Genomic DNA, 20626 nt, shown 5'->3' with positions numbered 1-20626 from the left:
TGATAACTTGGCACCAGGTCTCAACAAAATCGATCACTGTGGTAAAATCAGATGAGAGATGGATTCAGAGTGGATTAGAACATGCCTCTTTAACTTCGCTCGTCGGTCGAGCAATGCTTCTGCCAAGCGACCTTCCTTGCGTGCCCGCTTGAGCTGAGGCATTATTCATAATGTTACTGATAATAAAATAAAATATGAATGTCAACTCACCTCTCTCTTATCCTCTTTCGACACCACTGACCGTCCAGCTCCCCAGGCTTGGTGCATATGGCTTTAGGACCTTTCAGATCACAATTCAAAGTTCATCTTAAGAGAAACGTACTTAGTGGAAGCTTCGTCTATGACTGTCAACTCTGAGCCAGCTTCCCTCTTCTTTTTCTCTTCATGGGCCTCCTTCTTATACTTGTTCTGGATCTTTAACCAAAACCGCTCATGAAACCCGACTTCTTCGCTGTCACCTCGCAGCTGGAGTGAACCTCCCGCGACCTCGTCGATACTAAGATAACTTTCATACACGTTCATGAAAGCTACCATGCCATCGGGTAAAAGAACAGGTGTCCACTCCTCCTCGGGCCCTCGCGCTTCCCTGAAAGCACTGACGATACCGTGCTTGTCACAAGACAGGAACTTGCCTTCGCCGGTGCCCGTCCGAAGGTTGATAGTGGCAGATCCCGCGACGCGCGTTGTAACCCAGACCTGAGCTACTTCTGTAGGTATGCGATCGAGTAATGGTGGGGCATCAGATGTCGAGTCCTTGTCCAAAGGTGACAATATAATCTTGTTTCTTGTAGAATCAAAATTCACTGATATGGGCGAAGGATCCGAAGGGTGTATGATGAAAGTAGGCCCGCGAATTTCTGTTGCATTCTCCGGTAGAACCCAGGTTTCCGGGTCCTCATCTTCGCCTACACGTTTGCTGGCTGAGCCTTCATCGTAGTGTTCTCTCTTGCGCTTCTTCTTTATTTTGTCCCCTTTAAATTTCAGTTGCGAGGACCGAATTTTCTCCATCGACTACACGCGGCGAAATGTGTGCAGGTAAAGAACCTAGATCGTGCCGTGATATATCCGGCAAAAGCCGACGTTCAAACTTTGAACCAAACAATTCGTTCCATACACCCAAATTGAACTGCCCGACACCGTTATCGACGTCCTCCTCAAGATCAAGATGAAGTACAACCCTGGTCAGTGCTATCTTTGTACTCGCTGGTATCCATTCTGTCTGTCTATCACTTCGGAGTCACATTTCATGACCAGGAAAAGTTGGATGGAGACTCTGAAACTTGGATGAGATCTGTTTGGCGAATAAATTACTGACGAAGGAGCCTACACAACAGACGTCTCCTCTTCGCGGCGCAAGAACCGCAAGGCCCATTTCAGTGCACCCTCCTCAGTCCGTCGCAAGATTATGTCGTCATCCCTATCCAAAGAACTTCGGGCGAAATACAACGTACGTGGGATCTGTTGAGAAACGAGGCGCGGGGTGTTTATACTACTCACTAGACACGGTCACTACCGATCCGCAAGGATGACGAAGTACGGATTTTGCGGGGGAAATACAAGGGTCGGGAAGGAAAGGTCACACAGGTGTACCGCAAGAAATGGGTTATTCATGTTGACCGTGTGCAACGCGACAAATCCAACGGTGCTACTTCTCCCATCGGTATCCACCCCAGCAAAGTTGTGATCACCACCATTAAGCTTGACAAGGATCGGTGGGAAATCTACGTTTTCTCCATGTCCATCGTTCTAACGCTCTTTCACCAGTCGGGCAATTCTTGACCGCAAAGACAGATCAAAGATTGCACAACCCGCCGCCACCGAGGATGTTGAGATCGTGGACGTAAGTGATCACCATTAGATTTAACAAGTGACCATAAAAACTGATTTGTCCCATTTTCCAGTAATTTCCTGTTAGGCGTATTGATTGTCCTCAGCTTCCCTTGTTGCATTCACAAAACCACCATGTATCTATGCGCACTATCGCACATGATATGCACCATGACCCTCATGCTATATTCTGAGACAGCTGCCTTGGGCCATAATGTACAGATTGATCCGAGTTACCTTTGCAGCTGGCATAGAACAAAAGTAGTACAATGCGCTACTGACTATCGATCAGAAAATGACATCCTCGTCCTTCGTACTCAGCAAGTCCACTGTTGGTTCTTGTTCGTCCAGCTGTTTCAACGATTCCTCCTTGTCAGTTATAGCTTGCTTTTCCTGTTCTGCCTTCCCAGCGTCTCTCTTCTTCTTGCCTTGGACTTTCTTGAGTCTACAAGCATCATTGGCATCTAAGCTTGACCAGAAGACTCAATACGCTCACCTAAAGAACTCCTCGCGATCCATTTCGTCTAGCTCACTCATGATATATTTGATGGTGTTGTCCAACCGTGGAATGATTACATGTTCAATGGCATTCACTCGCCGGTTTGTAGCACGAATAACTTCATCCAAGATGGTAAACGCCGTTTGTAGCGACGCAAGTTCCACCAGCGTTTCGAGAGCTTTAGCGTACACTTCCTTCGCTCGTAGAACCTGTTGACCTCCCCGACCAAGACCTGTCAGATTGAAGTCTGATACGGACATTAGAATAAAATTGCATAGAAGTTCCAAAGCAACTACCAGATCCAGGTACGCGATCGACATCAAATCCTGGGAGGAGGACACCAGAAACGTTCTCTTGCTTCGCTTTGACACGGAAAGTGGCAAGTTTCGCTTGCTCCTGCACGATATAGGAAATATCTCCTGTAGTATACGTGACCTCTGCCATCGAGAACGACGCCAACTGCATCACTCTACCCATCTTGCGCTTCGCCTAACATTTAATCATCAGCAACTTGAACAAGTAAGCATGAAGTAGCGTAACACACCTCATCCACCTTTCTCAGTATTGCGCGAAATCGCGTGGTCAGGGCATCACGCTTTTTTGCCAACAACGAATGCCCGGTTTCAGCTCCCTTTAAACGGAGTTTTGTGTTTGTCAAGGCCATACGCGTGGCGAAGACATTCTCCCTAGGGCCTGCTCCAGACATTGTTGTGGGGATACTGAAGGTAAGTTAGAAGGACAACGCGCAGTACGTCCTTTTTAGGTCGATTAATACGCCATAAACCGCGAGGAGTCCACAAGCCGGGATAGCTCAGCTGGGAGAGCAACAGACTGAAGTTCTGGAGGTCCCGTGTTCAATCCACGGTCCTGGCATTATTTTTGCGCCCCATTTCTCAGTAAGGAGACAATCTCCAGTGATTTTATTTATTTCTGGCGTTTTCAATTCATAACGAATTTACACATTACAGTAATTTAGCACTGTCGCAACCGCGGTCATATCTTTACGAAGCGTACGTCTATGAACGAAGGTGCGAGGTGTGCTATTTTGCCGAGTTCATTGATATACTGAAGACAGCCAACGATGTCTATTAGAATGTCAGAACGTCTCATTATCTTGCTTGTACATAGTCATCAATCTTCAAGAGTAAGCACACAGTTTCTGTCGAGAGCTCAATCGCGCTTGTGGAGACGAGAAGAGGTTGAACAACATCCTCCTCAAGAATATTCGATATCAGGCCCTAAGGTGTATATCGTCAAATAATCGAAGTGACTGCAAGGCTGAAACCACTTACTGTGCGAACGTTGATACCAGCATTCCGGTCACCTAGAGCATGTCGGTTGCGTAATTCCGTGACAATGGCAATCGGGTGAAGTCCAGCATTCTCCGCAAGCGTCGTCGGTATAACTTCCAACGCATCTGCGTATGCCTGAAAGCAGTAGGCTTCCATGCCCTTGAGTGACTGTGCATATTGAGACAACAGCCGGGAGACGTGGATTTCAGGTGCACCACCACCGCCGATAAGCGCCCTATTTATCAGATCAGAACCTTGACCGATAGAAATGGGACAGTTGAATCTCACCGTTTCTTTACGAGACACCGGACAACACAAAGGGCATCGTGTAGACTGCGTTCACATTCCTCCACGACAAGGTTGTTGCCACCTGTAGCCAGAATACTGACTGTACGCCCACGGTTCTTGACGCCAGTGATCTTGACGACCTTGATACCAGCATTTGAAGTCTCTTCGACTAGATCTGCGTAGCCAAGCTTGTCTTCTGTAAAGGCTTCGATGTCGGCAATAGGTTTGCAACCGAGACTTTTGGAAAGAAATTCGATCTCGTCGCGCTCAACATCCTTGACTGCAAGGAATGTTAAGACGCTTAAGGAAGCTGAGGGACGTATCGTCGACTGCGTCACGGAGGATGGACTTTTGGATCAGCAAAACATTGCAATTTGCCTTCTTGATCTTTTTGCAGATGTTAAGCAGGTACTGACGACCCTCTTTGATAACCTTGTCCATTTGCCGGTAATCATTGATCACGACAGTGTTATCCATCTAATGAGATGCTATGAGAACTGAGACGAAAGCAGTGAAAGGCACATACGTCAGGTTTGGGAGCACTGAGCTGGAACTGGATAATGGCAATCTTGGCCTTTTCCATGCGAGTAGGACCGCCAGCTGAGACAATAACATTTTGGTTGAGGACAACACCATCTACAAGTTCAGTGTCTTCGATGGTGCCGCCGACTTTCTTCACAACCCTAATGTCACGAAGGTCCACAGTGGACGATTGAGGCGTAACCAGACGCGTGACAGCAGCCACTGCGATTGGGGCAAGTGTCGATGAGTATTGAGAGACGATCTGAAGGGTGCGTGAGCAAAGCGCGACCTTGATAAGTTCAAAAATCCTCGGCACCTTTGAGTTCAGGGACGTGCTTGCTGCTCGGAGCAGACTGGTCTTATCGCTGAGATCGATTGGTGTCGATATCTCAGTGAGATACTCGACTGCTTTGACCGATGCTTTCAAAAACGATTCTGCAATGATGGTTGGATGTATGCCTTTCTGTAGCATCTTTTCCGCAGCCCCGAGAAGACTACCTGCTAGAACAACGACTGATGTTGTTCCGTCACCTGCTTCCACATCTTGAGCAGCTGAGAGGTCGACCAGCTGAAATGACGTAAGTAGATGATCAGCAAGCATCACGACTCAACGCGCACCATCTTGGCGGCAGGATGTAGAGCTTGAATACTCCGTAGAATTGTTGCTCCGTCGTTAGTGATGATAACCTCGCCCTTCGAGGTTTGAATCTGCCCAAATGGATCGCGATATGACATCCCTTCACCATCAACGAAGAAACGTCAAGCCATACCATTTTGTCCATCCCCCTCGGACCGAGAGATGTTCGAACAGCATCGCTGATCGCTATGAGAAAGTCAACAATGTGAAACTATCGCAACTTAAACTCTCCACTTACCTTTGGCAGCGACCAAGTTTGACATCCGAAGCTCCATTGGCTTGACCTATGGACACGTTCATTCCATCGTATCATCGTGAGCATGAATGATTAGTACCTTGTCATTGAACGCAGCATTTGAGCCCGTACGAGCTGCTTGAGATGCTGGTGCAATCTTTGATGCCATTTTGATTTCGTTGGAGGCTCAGTAGATTTTAAGCAGCAGATGATGCGCGTACTAGATAAAACCAGAGTAACTAAATTAGCGGTCACGGGGTTTGCCGCTGGGTATGCGTACGCTCGACTCGTCGACCAAACAATGACTCTAGTTACTCTCTCACTTCACGATCTCGTTTTCAGATGAACTTTGTGGGTGCATCTAACAACAGAAATGCTAAAGCAACTGATCATTTCTTATAGTTTGACGATCAGGATGGTATGGCAGGTGGCCCAGGGGGTCTTTTTGCTCAGTTCGCCCAGTACGTTACCTTTCTTTGGCTTCCTGGGTCAGGAAACCTGACCAGCATCTATATCTCGCCAGAGGATTTGGAGTTCCTATGGTCTCTCGAGCCAACAGGCCAAACCCTCGTTCGTATAACGTGTACTTGAAGGCCTACAGTGTAGCGATGCTTCCTGGCCGGGAGCGAGAGAATCTCTCCTATGGAGGAAAGAGTTCGTAATCGGATCTCATCGTACATTGAACTCGTGTAGTAACGATTTTATTGCAGTTATCATGCCTCCGTCAGCTCTCGCACACTTGACTCACCTCGATCTCGAGGGTCCTTGGATGTTTCAGCTCACAAATGCGACCAATCCGGCCGCATCCACACATGCAGGTGTACTTGAATTTATCGCTGAAGAGGGAATCGTCCATCTCCCTTACTGGATGATGAAGACTTTGCGTCTCAATGAAGGCGACCCAATTCGCATAACTGGTGCTGAACTTCCCAAGGGCAAGTTCGTCAAGCTACAGGCACAATCTACGCATTTCCTTGAAATATCAGATCCAAAAGCCGTGTATGTCCACGTATTTTGGTATCACTGGCTCAGCTAACATACATCAGGCTCGAACAAGCTCTACGAAATTTCACTGCGCTCACTCAAGGTGATATAATTGAAATATATTACAACTCAATAATCTTCGGTTTTCTTGTGATGGAGGCGACTCCTGGTGGAGGTGGCATAAACGTGTTAGACACTGACCTAGAGGTCGATTTTGCTCCCCCGGTTGGTTACGTAGAGCCTGAGCGTCCGAAACCTGCCCCGCCTTCCACTATGGCATCCAAATTGAAGATCGACCTCAATTCATCAAGTCCCGGTTCCTCGCGACCGTCTTCATCTTTAGGTGGTGGCTTTGTTGCTCCTGGTGGAACGGCTGTAAGCAAAGGTGGAGATCATTGGGAGAGTTTCAAGGGCAAGGGAGAAACTCTCGCTGGTCGAAGGACGAAAGGCAAGGGTATCAGTCATCGGGGAGTCGAAGCAGTAGGGGGAGATAGCAAGATCATCAGGACTGAGTGGGTTTCAAGCAATCTGGTTATGTCTGGGCATGCTAACGATCTCAACAGCCAACAGAAGATTATCAACAGCTCTGTTGAAGCAGAGGTCAAGGTTCCCGCTGCACTCAATCTTCCATTCGGGAAACTGTTTTTTGGCTTTAATGTGGTTTCATACACCCCACCGGAACCCAAGGCTCCTTCATCTCCTAGCTCTCCCCCTCCAGTTGTAAGTTTGAATATAGTTTACCCTCAAATGGATCTCACAATTTCTTCAGCCCTCTTTCTCGGGTTCGGGAAATACCCTCACGGGCCGGCCACTCACATCACCCCCAGGTGCAAAAGGAAAGGAAAAGGAGAAATCATCTGCAAAGTCGCAACCGAGCGAGAAGGTTTGGGGTACTGGTAATACGCTGGGCTCCTCTCGGTCCACCCACGTTCCACCAAGCTTCCGTGGGCGTGATCTTGGTAGTGCTGGAGGTAGACCGCTTCCCCGACAAACTACAGCACAACCGAAGCGACGCAGTCCGACGCCAGATTGGGGTGTGGATGATGACGAGGTCATGATTGACATTGACAGTGATTGAATTGATGGCAGTTGTAAGATAGTTAGTTCAACATGGTGGAGAAGACGATGGTTTGTGTGCGATGACGCTGTACGTAGATACTTGAATGATGGATGTATAATTCGTAAAGTGAGCAGATCGTCGGTCTGGTGATATTGATATTGATGTTACAACATGACAATCCCGACACCCTTTCCTGGTTCTACACCGTCAACGGCTGAAACACCTGCCAGAGGTGCTGTTCTCCAATTGTACAAGTAAAAATTAAGGAGACCGTCCCCGGCGCCGAACTACCACAAAACATAAGGACTGACCACGCCCCCTTTATAAATAAGATACACACCTTTAAACTCTCCAAAAAGCTACAGTTGTCCATGAGTGTAAGGGCATTGAAGACGTCAAATTTGGCCTGGTTCGCGATGATCAGTGCATCTCCCATAAGAGCTTCTAATCGTTTCTTGAGGATGTTGTTCGCTTCCGAGTCTTCAACAAAAGCTGCGTCAGATGCATAATAAAACAAGTAGGCAGCCTCCAAGAGTCCATATTTCGGATGATCTATAATGGTCGAGGGAAGAGAATAGAACGAAAAGAAGTCGGTAATTCGGCCGGTGTGTGCTTCCTATAGTGTGCATAGTGAGTATTAGAATAGTAACGGGGAAGCATGAATAAGAGATTGACCTCAACAACATAGGTCCACACCACTTGGCCTGGTCTCCGATAATGCTCTGATGGTTCGTCCATACGGCCTCTCCCACTCAAAAACTGATGGCGAATCTCGTCAAGTGTCAGGACTGGCCCCATGCTGAATCTCTGCATATATCGCGCGAAGAGATCAGCAACATCTGAGACATCTCTTTCCTCCATCTCACGAAGGCCGCTCAGTTGAGGCTTAGCCACCATCTTGTAGACGCGAATCATTCGAGCAAGCGTCATGCTCCTGGGAACATACGTAAACTTGACATCGACAAGTTTCGGGATATTCAGTGAGCGGTGGAAGTAACTAGTAGATTCTTGAGCACTTCCGCTAACTATACAGAGAGGTGACATACCGGCAAGTGGAAACAGGAGTCGGAAGAACGACACCAGCAGTATAGATGGCCTGGAAGACACCTGTTAAATTTACTTGTCGTGTGACCTCCTTGATGAGCACTGGGGCCAAGCGTTTTGAGCGTAGCTTCTTGTGCACACACAGATAATTGATTTCGCATGCTTGAAAAACGCTGTGTGGGTTTAAATTCCTGGAAATCATCACGATAAGGATGTCTTACTTTCCGCGCACACGTAATGTAACTGGCACGCCAGAGATGAAAGCCACTAGCTTCTTGTTCGAAGACACACGCACGCCAATATGCCAGTCTTTGAGGTAGCCCGGGGGCTTTAGAGCCCTAGATGTTCGTCAGGTGCACGTCCTACTATGCACCAAAAAGCTTACCACTCAAGAAACTCGGCGCTGTACTGGAAACGGAATGCGGCTTCATCATCTTCGACGTAATTGAGAGACAATAGATCGTAAACTTCTTTGATCTGTAGAATTGAAAGTCATAAAGACTAGACATGACACAATTGATCCGCATACTTGCTTAGAGTCATTAATGTCTAATATGGCCCATTCGAAATCTTTCGGCAGAGGGTATGGGTCTTGTCGCACTTCTTCTCGAGATTTATTTGGTTCGATGAAACCTTCATCAGGCGAAGTCTCATCACCTAGAGTCACCGCTTAGCACACTCTAAAATTGAAATGTACAATACAACGCATACCAAGCTGCGGGACTGGCTGAGTGGCCCAAAACTATGTGGAGCCTTGAGTCCATAGTTTACATTTATACATGAGTTGTTGTACATACCTTATGCTCTCCCATAGCTTTTTCCCCCCGTCCAGCGATGCCCGATTTGCCTTTGATAACATCCATGATCTTCATCTGCTCCAATGCTTGCCTAACATTATCTTCATTGGCAGCTGGGGCATTCGGCCCGTGCTCAACAGCAACACGATCCACGACGTGACTGATGAGCTCTTGTGGTATTTCGTTCTTGCCACGCATTGCATTGAGAACCTTTGCGGCCTTGGACTTTTTCTTCTTCTTTGGCTTGGATGATGAAGCTTGAGGTGTAATAGCACCATCCTGTTCATGATTAACCTCAGGTTCCGGGGTGGAACATCTATCCTCAGGATCAGATCCTTGGGTGGTGTCAATTATCTCTTGTATCTGCGCCTTTTGAGAGGATGAAGACATTGGATTGGAGCAGTGTGGTGTCACAGAATGTTGTCACAGGACACGCAAGACTCTACGTGCCAAATTGAGCGGCACTTTCGGTTATCCACTCTTGTTGCTCAACAGTCACCATGTTCATCGTAAATTGGTTCTGGGACATTCTTGCTCAGCTTGGTCAGTTTTTACGGCCTAACTTTATGTTTTATTCACCGTTTTCAACTTCGTTCTAGGGCTGATGCACAAGAACGCCAAAATTCTCTTCCTTGGTCTGGACAATGCTGGCAAGACGGTGAGCGTCGCGTAACTTGTGAAAACCTTACAGGCCTATTGACGTATTTCGCAGACGCTTCTGCACATGCTGAAAAACGACAGACTGGCCACCCTTCAACCCACCCTTCACCCTAGTACGTCGTCTGCATTTTTAGTGCTCTTCCTTCCTTAATGCTATGCACCTGCAGCCTCTGAGGAACTGGCAATCGGAAACGTGAAATTCACTACATACGATCTTGGCGGACATCAGCAAGGTCAGTATACTCTATTTCGCGACCTCGGCTGTTTGCCGAACATTGACTTGCGTTTCAGCCCGTCGGCTCTGGCGTGACTACTTCCCTGAGGTCGACGGAATCGTGTTCTTGGTCGACTCTGCAGACTTCGAGCGTTTCGCTGAATCAAAGGCTGAGCTTGACGCCTTGCTTTCTATCGAGGAGCTGGCCAAGGTTCCGTTCCTAGTTCTTGGCAACAAGATTGATGCTCCTGGTGCAGTCAGCGAGGAGGAATTGAGGCATCACCTCGGGCTGTACCAAACAACTGGAAAGGTGGGTTTTGTATTTGATTGACATGGAGAGTTACTGATAAAGCGTGGCGTGGTTGTAGGGCAAGGTCCCATTGAACGACATCCGACCCATCGAGATATTCATGTGTTCAGTTGTCCAGCGACAAGGGTACGGCGAAGGTGAGTAGCCTAATGTGTTACAGTTGGTGTGTAAATGATTGATTGACGTATTCGCTCAGGTTTCCTATGGCTCTCACAATACGTATGTCCTACTCCCATTCATGTATCTAATTTTGACTGATATAACCTTTCCAGATATGATCCTATGCCTCGGTTGGGATTGAGGGGGTTTGTTAGATCTTCACTTATCCTTCTTTTTTGTTGTCGATGTGGACCGTCATATGCTATTCTTCACGCTTCATACCCCTGGAGTTAACTAGCTCAGCAGACTTGAACATGTTCAGTAAATATTTGAGGATTGATCAGCATGTCTTCTGGATGAGAGCAACTTGCTTGTCGTTCAAACGATATTGGTCCGTCATTAGCTTTCATTATATTTAAGCTGAGCAGTGAAATTGGCAGTACTGAGTTGTGCGACATCCACATCAGTGGCATTCAAATGGCGATGACGGGGTATCGTTTGACGTTGAAGCCTTGAATGTTGTCGAGGTGAATAAGCGAGCAAGTCACAGTCACCTATGTTCCCCACTAGATTTACCTCCGAACACTCTGTCCAGACTCAGAGCGCGCTCTGTCTCATATCGTGCAATCGAGTATGCTCTTCAGTCTTGGATGAGGCCAGTTTCTTTTAAAACACTGACGCTCGCAGTAGTACATTGAGAACCTACTTTCGCAACTGCTTCCCATGCCCAAAAAATCTGGCATAGTGAATGATTGATGTGCGTCGACGCCCAGGTCGTTCCATGTTCATACAAACGGAGACCATGCCTAACGGCAATTCTCTCAAAGTCATGCCGGGCGTACTAGTAGGTGTCATGAGCGAAAAGAGCAGCTGAGTTCCTTGACACACGATCGGCGTCAAAATTCTCACTTGCCATCCATCTTATGGGGTAAGTCACTCCTCGAGCCAGAAATCTACTCGATACTTATGGAGCAGTTTTCTGCTTTTCTAATCACAAAAGGTAGAGAAGCTGCTGGCCCTCAGGACAATCAGAATTCTCAACACGGACTCTGAGACGATAACAACGATCAAAGAGCTGCTCGAAACTCGTGTCTGACTTGCGATCATGGAGGGTGGCGGTGATATACAGTATCGAAGGTTTAGTGAAAGTTAAATGTAATGAAGGTTGCAGAGGGCCGGGTACTCGTCTAGTGTTGCAATGTCAGTGAAATAGCACAGTATCATATGGTCGAAGTGAAAGCTGTGTGGAGCGGGTGTGTCCATGGTGTTGCCTCTCGCTGATGTGACTCGGTCAATGAGTGCTAGTTTGTACTACTTCTCTCTCTAGTTATAAGTGGTGATAATGCATAGCCTCGGAGGGGTCCCGACGTTATGCATGAGCAAGTGTACTGTAGTTGGCCGGATATCACGTAAGCACCCATACTAGTCTCAGAAGCTTGAACGTTTGAACTGCCGTCACATCACTCACAATTTTTAGCCTATCATTGCGGTACTTCGGGTTGTTGGTGATGATGACTGCTACTCACTAGCGATGACGAGAAAAAACAGGCAGATTCATTCTTCTCCATGCACATGATAGCATCATTTTTCCTGTGGAAACTTGAACGACGATGTCTGCATCGCAACCCCTGCGATGATAATTGCATATCCAATGAAGGCGCGAGATCCGGGCAACTGACTTCACAGTCTCCAATGAACAACTATTACATTTCTTCGAATGGTCTGGCTAGGGGAGACTAACTTAGGATGGTCCACAATTTGACAACGGCTCAGAGGGGATAGCATCCAAACGTCCATGATTAGGCTGATTAGTTGCAGGCGCGTGCAGTGTAGGAATCCCGCACTAGCTGGCTGATGAGGTCTGGAATTTCAAGTTGAAGCCTTGAGGACGCGATTTCGTCGACGTCGACGTGGCAGGTCGACTAAATTCAGATCATGACAAGCTAGCGTAGGTCCTAGCCACTTCTTAATCCTTTTGGCTGAGAAACTCCCTGAAACTCCGTGTCTTTTGCACAGAATATATGTGGCACATCACAGTAACTCGGATGATCATGATAGACTGAACTTTCTGCCACATGGCTTTTGCAGTTTCTCGCTGGCCTGTCGCCTGCTACGTTTTCTCATCATGTATTTAAGGATCAGATGTTACCTTGATCTTCTTCGGTATTTCGTATCCTCTCTTGTCAGCCATGGCCACTGAAACGGTAGAAGAGACACTTGGTGCCACCGACAAAAAATCCTACTACATAAAGGGGGATATCGAGACCTCCACCCGAGAAGCCGAAACAGACGAGAATGTCGTGCTCCGGAGCGAGAGAGAAATTGCATCTCACGTCATTTCTGTGGACGACGACCCTAGTCTGAATCCCTGGACCTTCCGGGCTTTCTTCATCGGCCTTGGACTTTCCGCCTTCGGTGGATCCCTGGGTAAAGCAGTCGAAATCACTCAGTAGAGGCTCTTGTTCACTTGCACCGCTTCATAGCTCAAATTTATTACTTCAAACCTGTGAGAGTGTCTTGATCAAATATTAGGTCGGAGGTCTCATTCGGGTGGACACTCCAGCAAACTGTCCTTGTATCTCTGATGTTCCTCGGCATCATATCTTATGTGATTGGCCTTGCGATGGAAACATTCATCCCCCGATACGGACTGCTCCGATACTTGAATCCAGTGCGCCCGAGTCTTCCTCGTAGCCCCTGACATTGAAGTTCAAGCGTATTTATGAATATCAGGGACCCTTCAATAAGAAGGAGAATGCGTTCATTATCATTATGGCCAGTGCAGCCGCGAACTCTGCGTTGGGTACCGAAGTTCTCGCTGTTCAACGGTAGGCTCGCAATCCAATTCCTCTGTCGGTGGTGACTGACGAATGATCAGCTTGTATTATAACATCACGCCGAACCCCGGCTCATCAATCTTTTTGTTGTTCTCTTCTCAATTGCTCGGGTGCGTTGCACCGGCGTACTACTTGTCCACATATCGCTGAAGTCGCAAACCACAGCTATGGGATCGGTGGTCTAATGCGAGGTATTTTTGCATCCAACGGTAGCTATACTTGGAATACCAACTCATGACACTGTGACTCAGGGGTCCTTCTCTATCCGTCGAAGATGCTGTACCCTGGCGTTCTCCCGTTGCTATCCATGCTCGACGCATTCTATCGCGATGGCATCGAAGCACGTCGAAAGCTCAAGGTCTTCTATTTCGTCTTTGCTGGGTGTGTTTCTTAATTGATAAATCACGATTTAATCTTTAATTTCTAATCATCTCGAACTCAGAATCTTTTTATGGGAGCTTTTTCCTGAATGGATATTCCCACTGCTCACCGGTTTCTCAATCTTCTGCCTTGCCGCTCCTGATAATGCTACTGTCTCTCGCGTGTTTGGTGGTTCCAATGGCAACGAGGGCCTCGGTCTATTTTCCCTGTGCTTCGACTGGCAGGTACAGCTTTCTGTCCAGATACATATGTTAATATTTGGGATTCAACTTCGGTTTAGTACATCTCGAGTAATGCTGGTAACCCGATGGCTATTCCACTGAGGGCTCAGGTTGGTTGGCAATCCTGTATGCGTGACGTTTCCGATAACACGCATCCTAGCTCTCCAGCTTCATTGGTTATATTATCTGCATGTACGTGATTTAGTCACGTCGCAAAATATAACTAAGGGAGGTGAAGGTTCGTCTTCGTCACCGTATTCTACAACAACATTTGGGAATCTCAGAACTTCCCATTCGTACGTAACATCCTTATGGCGCGCTCTGATGTTCAGGCTAACACTGCATCGATCAGTTGGCGCAGCTCCTCTTTTACGAGAACGGGACCGTCTACAACCAGACTTTGATTATGAACTCCAACTATGAGGTGGATCCAGCCTTAGTAGCGGAACAGGGACTGCCATTCTACGCCGGCACCTGGATCATCAACCTTCTGTCAATGAACCTCGTATGCCAAGAATCGCCACTGATGGTGTTTTGCTCATATTCTACCCAGGGATTGGCTGCGACGTTCACTCACCTACTCCTGTGGAATAAAGATGACCTTCGTGCAGCCTGGGTTTGGATAAATATGGATACACTGAAAAATTGGCGTGCTACTTTCAATTGGAAGTTTTGGGAGCATAGTGGAAAGAGGGAAGTCCCCGCCAACACTGAGGACCTCGACCCGCACCACCGGGAGATGCTGAAGGTTAGTCCTGACATCAGATGGAGACCTTACTAGCAACACATTGTCATACAGTATCCAGATGCCCCGAATAGCTGGTACCTCCTGACGTTTGTTCTCACCTTCATTGTTGGACTGGTCGTTATCTACAGGACAAATTCTACGCTTCCCTGGTGAGAAACGATCTCATCCTCTATCCGACGAAAATTTATTGAGTCTTTTGAGGTGGGGCTTTGTCATCGCAGTCCTCTTGGCCGCCGTATCTATCTTGTTCTTCGGCGCGTTATGTGCCATTACTGGCCTCAGTCTTTCCATCCGTACGTATTATTTATCACAATAGCTACCCTAAGCTGATCTATCAGCGAAGAAACCCTGGTTCAGATGATTGCTGGCTACCTGCACCACGGAAGACCTATGGCGAACATGTTCTTTGTTCGTATTGACGTACTTTCCGATTTTTGACCACTACTAATGTTATCATTGGCAGGTCCTTTACAGCTATGTCCGTATCCCTATGATCGCCTTGATTAGCATTTGATCCGGGTTATCGTCCAGAATACTGTGTCTCAAGCTTTGCTGCTACTGCGTGATCTGAAGATTGCTCAATGTTTGTATACATTCTTTGTCGGGGAGGCACTTCTCACTGACAGACACTCAGACGCCAAACTGCCTCCCCGAGCTGCATTCACAGCTCAGATCATCGGCACCTTACTCGGTGCTGTTCTCAACTATGGTTAGAGAGCCGTCTTGCCTATCCATTCTCCACATTTGACTTCATTTTAGTTATAATGAATTCTGTCATCGACAATGAACGTGAAATCCTATTGTCTGTACAAGGAACAAACATCTGGTCTGGCCAGCAACCTCAATCATACAACTCGCAAGCCATCGCGTGGGGTGGCCTTGCTCGCGAGCTCTTTTCATCTGGTCAAAGATACCAATGGGTTCCCTTGTCCTATCTTATCGGCTTGGTGGCGCCTCTTCCTTTCTGGATTGTACACCGTTACTGGCCGAGACTACGCATGGATTACTATTACATCCCTATCATTTGGTACGCTCTGAACCCATCAATGTCTGATATTCAAAACCCAATATTAAAGCAGTTACTACGTTGGAGCGCTCTCCGCCGGAATCAACTCTTCGGTTGTGTCGTATTACATAGTATCGTTCTTGTGTCAGTGGTGGCTCCGTACTAGGTATCCGCGTTGGTTCGTGAAATACAACTATTTGGTCGGTGCAGGTAAGTTTCGTGGCTGTCTGGTTTTGAATGTCGATTTCATACTCTGTATAACAGCTCTCGATGGTGGAACGCAGGTCATGGTATTCATTCTCTCCTTTGCGGTCCAAGGGGCCGCTGGACCACTACACCTTTTCCCGGATTGGTGGGGTGCAAATCAAGGAGCAAACTACGACCGTTGCTTGTATATCACTTAGTCTATCACGTCAGGTTGATGTTCCTTTGCAGTCAAAGAATATAATTTCTGTCCTTTCGAGGGCTACACTCCGTGAAGGAGAGGACGGTCTCATCTATTGGATTCCCAGTGTCGCTAAAGCACCTCTGGGTGCGCGAATGCCCCGATGTAGTGTGCAGGTTGATAGTGAAACATATTGGTGGCATCTCACGGTATGAAACAAATTCCAGGAATGTGACGTTTAGAAAAATAAAACCTACTCAGGGTAAATTTGCGCAAATTTCGTCAGTTTCATTGTGTATACCTTAGGACCGCGGTCTCCCCTGGGCTTCTTCGATTAGGACTATCGGAGAGGCACACATCAAACTACATAGATGTAAAGGATGAGTAAAGTAGCATATCACATTAGCACATCACTTTCCGAGTGGCATCAGTACTTGGTAAATTAACGAGTTTACAAGATAGCGTCGTATATGTCTGTATAAGCGCTACCCAGGTGTCTAACTGTGCTGGTTGTATGGCAAATAGGGTATATATCCACTCATGATGACCCCAAGTACCCATGCATGACCAGCGACATAAACCAAACTTCTGACCCAAAGCCCAAGAACACATCATCACCGAGGAACTCCAACTTGTATGCCTCTGCAAGCCACAGTGCTTGCGTACCCATCCAGACTGCTCCACACATCACCCACTTTTTCCATGAAATGTTGATGCAAGGCACAAGTAGGGGTATAAAGAGGGTATACCAAATGAAGTATTGGGACGTGCACACACGGTTGAAGAGTACAAATGTGAACGTCTGTACAAACCACACGAACGGAAGGCCGACTGAGAGTTGGCCAAAGACGAGGCCGGTCCCAAGGGACAACGTCAATTGGGGTATAAGACTTGTAAATGGCGAGCGAAGTAGTTGACGCCAGATTGATAAGTCGGCTGAGGTACCTCCGAAACTAGAATATGTCAGGTAGATGAGGTAGAAGTAAGGGGAAAAGTTATGCCGATGATCACGCCGGTCTGTGTGATATAGATATGCCTCGTAGAGGAAAGGGTATCCCCACCTGTGTCGCGAGTCAGGTTTAGTGCTCGGAGATAATGCAGATACTGACATAGCGTAGCATATAGCTCCTAGAATAATAAATGTCCCAGCGCTAAGAAGGACGAAACAAAGTGCCTGTTTGCCAACCAGATTGCGCAGTAGATACGCAAAATTCCACCCTTGCGCATTGACGCGCTGCGAGGTGATCGCGGAGACACAGCTAACCCCATATATGATCGGGTAGATTTTCCAGTGAGCACTGAGTCCCAGCATCACGGCGGCAGCGTTATGTCGACGTTCGAGTGCGTAGAATAATGTCAAGAGGACAAAAGTGCAGAGAATCGCTTCAGAAGAACCACGCGTTGAGATGGTAAATACAAGAGGGTTCAAGAGGTGGGTTGCCGCTAGGAGAGATGCATGTGCACGCATAAAGTGTTCGGAGTTCTTTGCGGAGACATCTGGTGCCAAAGATTTGACATGGGGAAGGATGTGCGACATCAAAATTTGATAAATGAGGGCGCCGTTTATTAGATCGCATGCGGCAAACAAGTACTTTCCGAATGACGGGTGTAGCCACTCATTCGGAAGGAGAAGGATGGCCAGCAGTGGAGTATAGCGATAAGTCTGCCGAGTGTACGGACTATGAAATCACTGAGCCTGACATCAACGAACAGACCGAGGAACTCACTCTCCGACAGTGAAAAATAGAGGTGCGAGTGGCCCCTTTGCAATATTATCCTGAAGTTTGGGATGTATGATAAATCTAGCAGCGTCGCTGAATACACGGTAATCAATGTCGGTGTACTTCACAATCGAATGCGCATCGTGCCATTCGCTGTACAGTATGAGCACAATACGAAGAACAGCAGAAATAACCAGAAACGTTTCAAACCGAGGGATACTGTTTTGCCATGCAGCACTAGTGTTGGGTTGCATCCGACCTTGAAGCTTAAAGCTGAGCCAAAGCGCTCGCTGCCAGTGTGTGCTTGGCGTGTTTAAAAGTCACGTGATGACTGAAGATGCAAACCTAGTATGTAATCATAATTATTGCACAAGCCCGATGCTAAAGCGCTAACCCCGAGCGCCTTAGGTGAGGCCCATTACTATCACGCGCTAAGAACTGAGGTACAGTCGTACATTATTAGGTTCGTTATCATTATGGCGCTCACTAGTCTCATCTAACTACAACTTTTGGGACGAAGGAAGACATTTAATTCCTCCAATAAGGTCTGTTTCTGATGGCAATGAGCGCTCCCTGTCAGGTTAATTGGTCTCCCGTGTGCCGAATGCCACGGGATGATCAGGAATGTGCTCAATTGCGGCGAAGAAGGCAAGTAATTATCATGTCAGATGCTTGACCTGTCACTGTGGCCTATGGAATCTACCGCTCGTGGGTTAGCACATTAAGCTCTACCCATATAAATATTGACTGCTTTTGCAATCTGCTTCAGTAACGGTCTCTGCATCATATCACTCGCGACCCATCAGATTTCCAGTAGTACTCTGCTTGGCCATTAAAGCGACAAAGGACATAATTCTTCAGTACTGATGGCTGATAACAAGAATCATTTGTCAGTGAGGTTTTTTTGGTCCATGACCCATAGTCAGACTGATTAGGAGTCTACGTGTCTCCTTCAGATTAGGGTGGTACTACAATCAACTCACAACACAAACATTTAGTTTTAGTAGTGATCAGCCAATATCTTCGTTTCACCCACCCATATGCAATGCTCGACTCGGAGTCTCGTCCACCGTGCCATCTTAAGAAAGTAGACTGCGAAATGAAGCCCGAAACAGGGTTATTGTCTCTTGCTGAAGAACTGATGTCTTATATTCTCAGCTTTCTTCCTTGTCGAGATATTCTTCGTTGCACATCTGTGAGTCACAATATCGATCTATGATCGTGTCGATGTGATCCTCGTGCTAGTAAATGTAATTCTATACTGATAATGCTCTTGTAGGTGTGTAAGACCCTTCGTCAGACGTACATATCCTCCTCCGAGCTTCAGTATATCGTCGAACTGAGTGGCCAACGATTGCTCCCTGTCTCCAACACGAACAACCACACTCCTACTTCCAACTGTCTACAGACCTTGAAAGACAGGGCCCACGCATGGTTCAAGCTTAACATGCACTCTTTCAAAACAATCACCATACAAGACAACTCGCTCACGAACAAAAGGCTCGTTATCGACGGGCATTTTTACTCGTGGAATTTTCGTAGTGACCTGGCCATGATAATTCCAATATTACCAAAGCCCTCGCAAAGAAAAATCGAGCGCTGCTGGTCTTCAGCAACATTGTCCTCGGTACCCCACTCCATTATGGATGTGTTGATGGACCCAGCGCAAAACCTGATCGCCGTCGCGTGTCATTTTCCTTACGAGAATGATCCTCTCACTCGGATGTTCAATATTAACCTTGGAGCCCTAGATGGTGGTGGTATTCACCCACAAGCTGCTGGACGGACACTAGTTCTGGTGCCGCCCGATAGGTTCAATGCAATGTCTACGAAGCTTTAGTGTTGTGGGAGGCATATAGTCTTGCAGTATTGCTCGTTTTCTGTACCTGGTATGACTCGTTGCACGCAAGACTGGCACCTGCATATTTGGGATTGGAAAGATTCGACGACATCGAAGGTGAGGCTTTATCTGAAGTAGTCCAAAGACTTGATGATTAATTTTGAATTCAGAGCTTCCTATCCTTCCCACCCGACGTCCAGGTTGATTTCTGTTTCCTTGGAAATGATAGGTTGCTCGTTGTCGTTGGCGGCGATCTGACGGTCTATTCAATCGAAGATATGTCTCAGACGCCACGTTTGCTGGCGTGTTTCCGATTGCCATTCCCATTGTCGAACATACAATGCCTCCTTCCGATGGATCATACCGAACAGATGCAGATGCAAGCCCAACCACAAACAGTGACGCACACCTCAGACCCTACACATCAACTACTATGCCTCACTGCGTCATATAATACTTACACTGTGGTCTTCATCATCTCTACGAGGATTTTCTTCGACCTTGACGAGGTTGCAGCGACAATGCCGAAACCATGGGAATGTTGGGGCCCTTTAAATACTCGTATTTTCTGGTATCGCCAGCAATGCAAAGTCCACGTTTGTGGAAATCGAGTTTTGCAGGCTATCAGGAAGACTACGACGCCAAACAAGAGTCGTGTCAAGCACGAATTACGTCTGATGGACTTCAGCCCAGTGGCTGTGACAAACAGGCGGGGTCTTGGGCGTGTGGTGAAAGAGCCGTCTTCGATAAAAACGAGTACTAGTCACTTGGTGGAGAGCGCCACCGAAGAAGAGAGCTTCGAAATTACAACATCCTTGCCTTACGTCGATGTCGTATTGGATAGGAAGATCAATGTTCGCGACTTGAAGGGCATGTGGCTCGACAAGGATAGGATTTATTTGCTCAACGCAATTGAGGATAGTCGAGGTTCTTGGTTTCAATGGCGATCTAGCAGGTTCAAGGTCATCGAAGTCTAGAGCAGAGCTCGTCGTAATCATATATATAATATGCCAGCTTGG

The 20626-nt window shown here is 47.2% G+C and overlaps 10 protein-coding genes and 1 non-coding gene across 11 annotated transcripts; 6 read left to right on the top strand and 5 right to left on the bottom strand.

Annotated features, from left to right (window-relative positions):
- Positions 1-15: 15 nt before the first annotated feature.
- On the bottom strand, positions 16-1036 carry EDB93DRAFT_1120683 (FRG1-like family-domain-containing protein). The gene is made up of 3 exons (XM_041448503.1): positions 323-1036; positions 211-271; positions 16-153 (listed from the first exon to the last, which is right to left on the bottom strand). The coding sequence occupies exons 1-3, from the start codon at positions 1006-1008 to the stop codon at positions 34-36; spliced, it is 867 nt and encodes a 288-aa protein (XP_041312021.1). The 5' UTR covers positions 1009-1036; the 3' UTR covers positions 16-33.
- Position 1037: 1 nt separating this feature from the next.
- EDB93DRAFT_1325426 (ribosomal protein L24) lies at positions 1038-1924 on the top strand (the record flags this gene model as incomplete). The annotated part of the gene is made up of 5 exons (XM_041455035.1): positions 1038-1181; positions 1335-1447; positions 1501-1712; positions 1765-1840; positions 1916-1924. The coding sequence occupies exons 1-5, from the start codon at positions 1166-1168 to the stop codon at positions 1922-1924; spliced, it is 426 nt and encodes a 141-aa protein (XP_041312020.1). The 5' UTR covers positions 1038-1165.
- A 191-nt stretch (positions 1925-2115) lies between these two features.
- On the bottom strand, positions 2116-3125 carry EDB93DRAFT_1219506 (vacuolar ATP synthase subunit D; the record flags this gene model as incomplete). The annotated part of the gene is made up of 4 exons (XM_041451123.1): positions 2871-3125; positions 2623-2815; positions 2324-2573; positions 2116-2272 (listed from the first exon to the last, which is right to left on the bottom strand). Exons 1-4 carry the CDS (start codon positions 3030-3032, stop codon positions 2116-2118), a joined length of 762 nt encoding a protein of 253 aa, XP_041312019.1. The 5' UTR covers positions 3033-3125.
- Position 3126: 1 nt separating this feature from the next.
- On the top strand, positions 3127-3199 carry EDB93DRAFT_t18. Its single transcript has one exon. It is a non-coding gene; the product is annotated as a tRNA-Phe (tRNA).
- A 34-nt stretch (positions 3200-3233) lies between these two features.
- On the bottom strand, positions 3234-5469 carry EDB93DRAFT_1295879 (T-complex protein 1; the record flags this gene model as incomplete). Its single annotated transcript, XM_041454616.1, is given in 10 exon segments — positions 3234-3564; positions 3619-3853; positions 3907-4206; positions 4226-4383; positions 4433-4690; positions 4745-4996; positions 5047-5136; positions 5199-5251; positions 5304-5349; positions 5401-5469. 10 exon segments carry the CDS (start codon positions 5467-5469, stop codon positions 3436-3438), a joined length of 1590 nt encoding a protein of 529 aa, XP_041312018.1. The 3' UTR covers positions 3234-3435.
- A 173-nt stretch (positions 5470-5642) lies between these two features.
- EDB93DRAFT_1246135 (UFD1-domain-containing protein) lies at positions 5643-7362 on the top strand (the record flags this gene model as incomplete). Its single annotated transcript, XM_041452410.1, has 7 exons — positions 5643-5651; positions 5703-5761; positions 5824-5954; positions 6011-6299; positions 6347-6796; positions 6848-7004; positions 7054-7362. The coding sequence occupies 7 exons, from the start codon at positions 5643-5645 to the stop codon at positions 7360-7362; spliced, it is 1404 nt and encodes a 467-aa protein (XP_041312017.1).
- On the bottom strand, positions 7347-9727 carry EDB93DRAFT_657195 (N-myristoyl transferase). The gene is made up of 9 exons (XM_041457016.1): positions 9186-9727; positions 9100-9130; positions 8918-9045; positions 8774-8865; positions 8610-8726; positions 8391-8561; positions 8020-8341; positions 7685-7960; positions 7347-7631 (listed from the first exon to the last, which is right to left on the bottom strand). Exons 1-9 carry the CDS (start codon positions 9573-9575, stop codon positions 7509-7511), a joined length of 1650 nt encoding a protein of 549 aa, XP_041312016.1. The 5' UTR covers positions 9576-9727; the 3' UTR covers positions 7347-7508.
- On the top strand, positions 9686-10647 carry EDB93DRAFT_1100489 (ADP-ribosylation factor family-domain-containing protein; the record flags this gene model as incomplete). Its single annotated transcript, XM_041447014.1, has 8 exons — positions 9686-9728; positions 9785-9843; positions 9898-9958; positions 10013-10078; positions 10137-10369; positions 10428-10506; positions 10566-10588; positions 10642-10647. 8 exons carry the CDS (start codon positions 9686-9688, stop codon positions 10645-10647), a joined length of 570 nt encoding a protein of 189 aa, XP_041312015.1.
- Positions 10648-12675: 2028 nt separating this feature from the next.
- EDB93DRAFT_1295873 (OPT oligopeptide transporter protein-domain-containing protein) lies at positions 12676-16161 on the top strand (the record flags this gene model as incomplete). Its single annotated transcript, XM_041454615.1, has 22 exons — positions 12676-12895; positions 12952-12974; positions 13032-13139; positions 13202-13296; positions 13347-13415; positions 13471-13496; positions 13557-13686; positions 13748-13910; positions 13967-14017; positions 14068-14099; positions 14146-14203; positions 14260-14412; positions 14461-14655; positions 14707-14804; positions 14857-14948; positions 14999-15063; positions 15119-15133; positions 15187-15238; positions 15290-15364; positions 15415-15682; positions 15735-15871; positions 15926-16161. Coding segments are annotated over 22 exons (2265 nt in total), but the record flags the coding sequence as incomplete, so codon positions are not given.
- Positions 16162-16363: 202 nt separating this feature from the next.
- On the bottom strand, positions 16364-18081 carry EDB93DRAFT_657083 (glycosyltransferase family 50 protein). Its single transcript, XM_041457015.1, has 3 exons — positions 17774-18081; positions 17156-17725; positions 16364-17107 (listed from the first exon to the last, which is right to left on the bottom strand). The coding sequence occupies exons 1-3, from the start codon at positions 18019-18021 to the stop codon at positions 16585-16587; spliced, it is 1341 nt and encodes a 446-aa protein (XP_041312013.1). The 5' UTR covers positions 18022-18081; the 3' UTR covers positions 16364-16584.
- A 1577-nt stretch (positions 18082-19658) lies between these two features.
- EDB93DRAFT_1246130 (uncharacterized protein) lies at positions 19659-20584 on the top strand (the record flags this gene model as incomplete). Its single annotated transcript, XM_041452409.1, has 2 exons — positions 19659-19724; positions 19778-20584. 2 exons carry the CDS (start codon positions 19659-19661, stop codon positions 20582-20584), a joined length of 873 nt encoding a protein of 290 aa, XP_041312012.1.
- Positions 20585-20626: the final 42 nt, after the last annotated feature.

This window comes from Suillus bovinus (assembly GCF_016758785.1).
Source record: "Suillus bovinus strain UH-Sbo-P2 chromosome Unknown EDB93scaffold_5, whole genome shotgun sequence".
In the NCBI taxonomy this organism is placed as follows: domain Eukaryota; kingdom Fungi; phylum Basidiomycota; class Agaricomycetes; order Boletales; family Suillaceae; genus Suillus; species Suillus bovinus.
The sequence above is the reverse complement of the archived record's forward strand: the minus strand, read 5'-3'. Positions and strand labels throughout refer to the sequence as shown.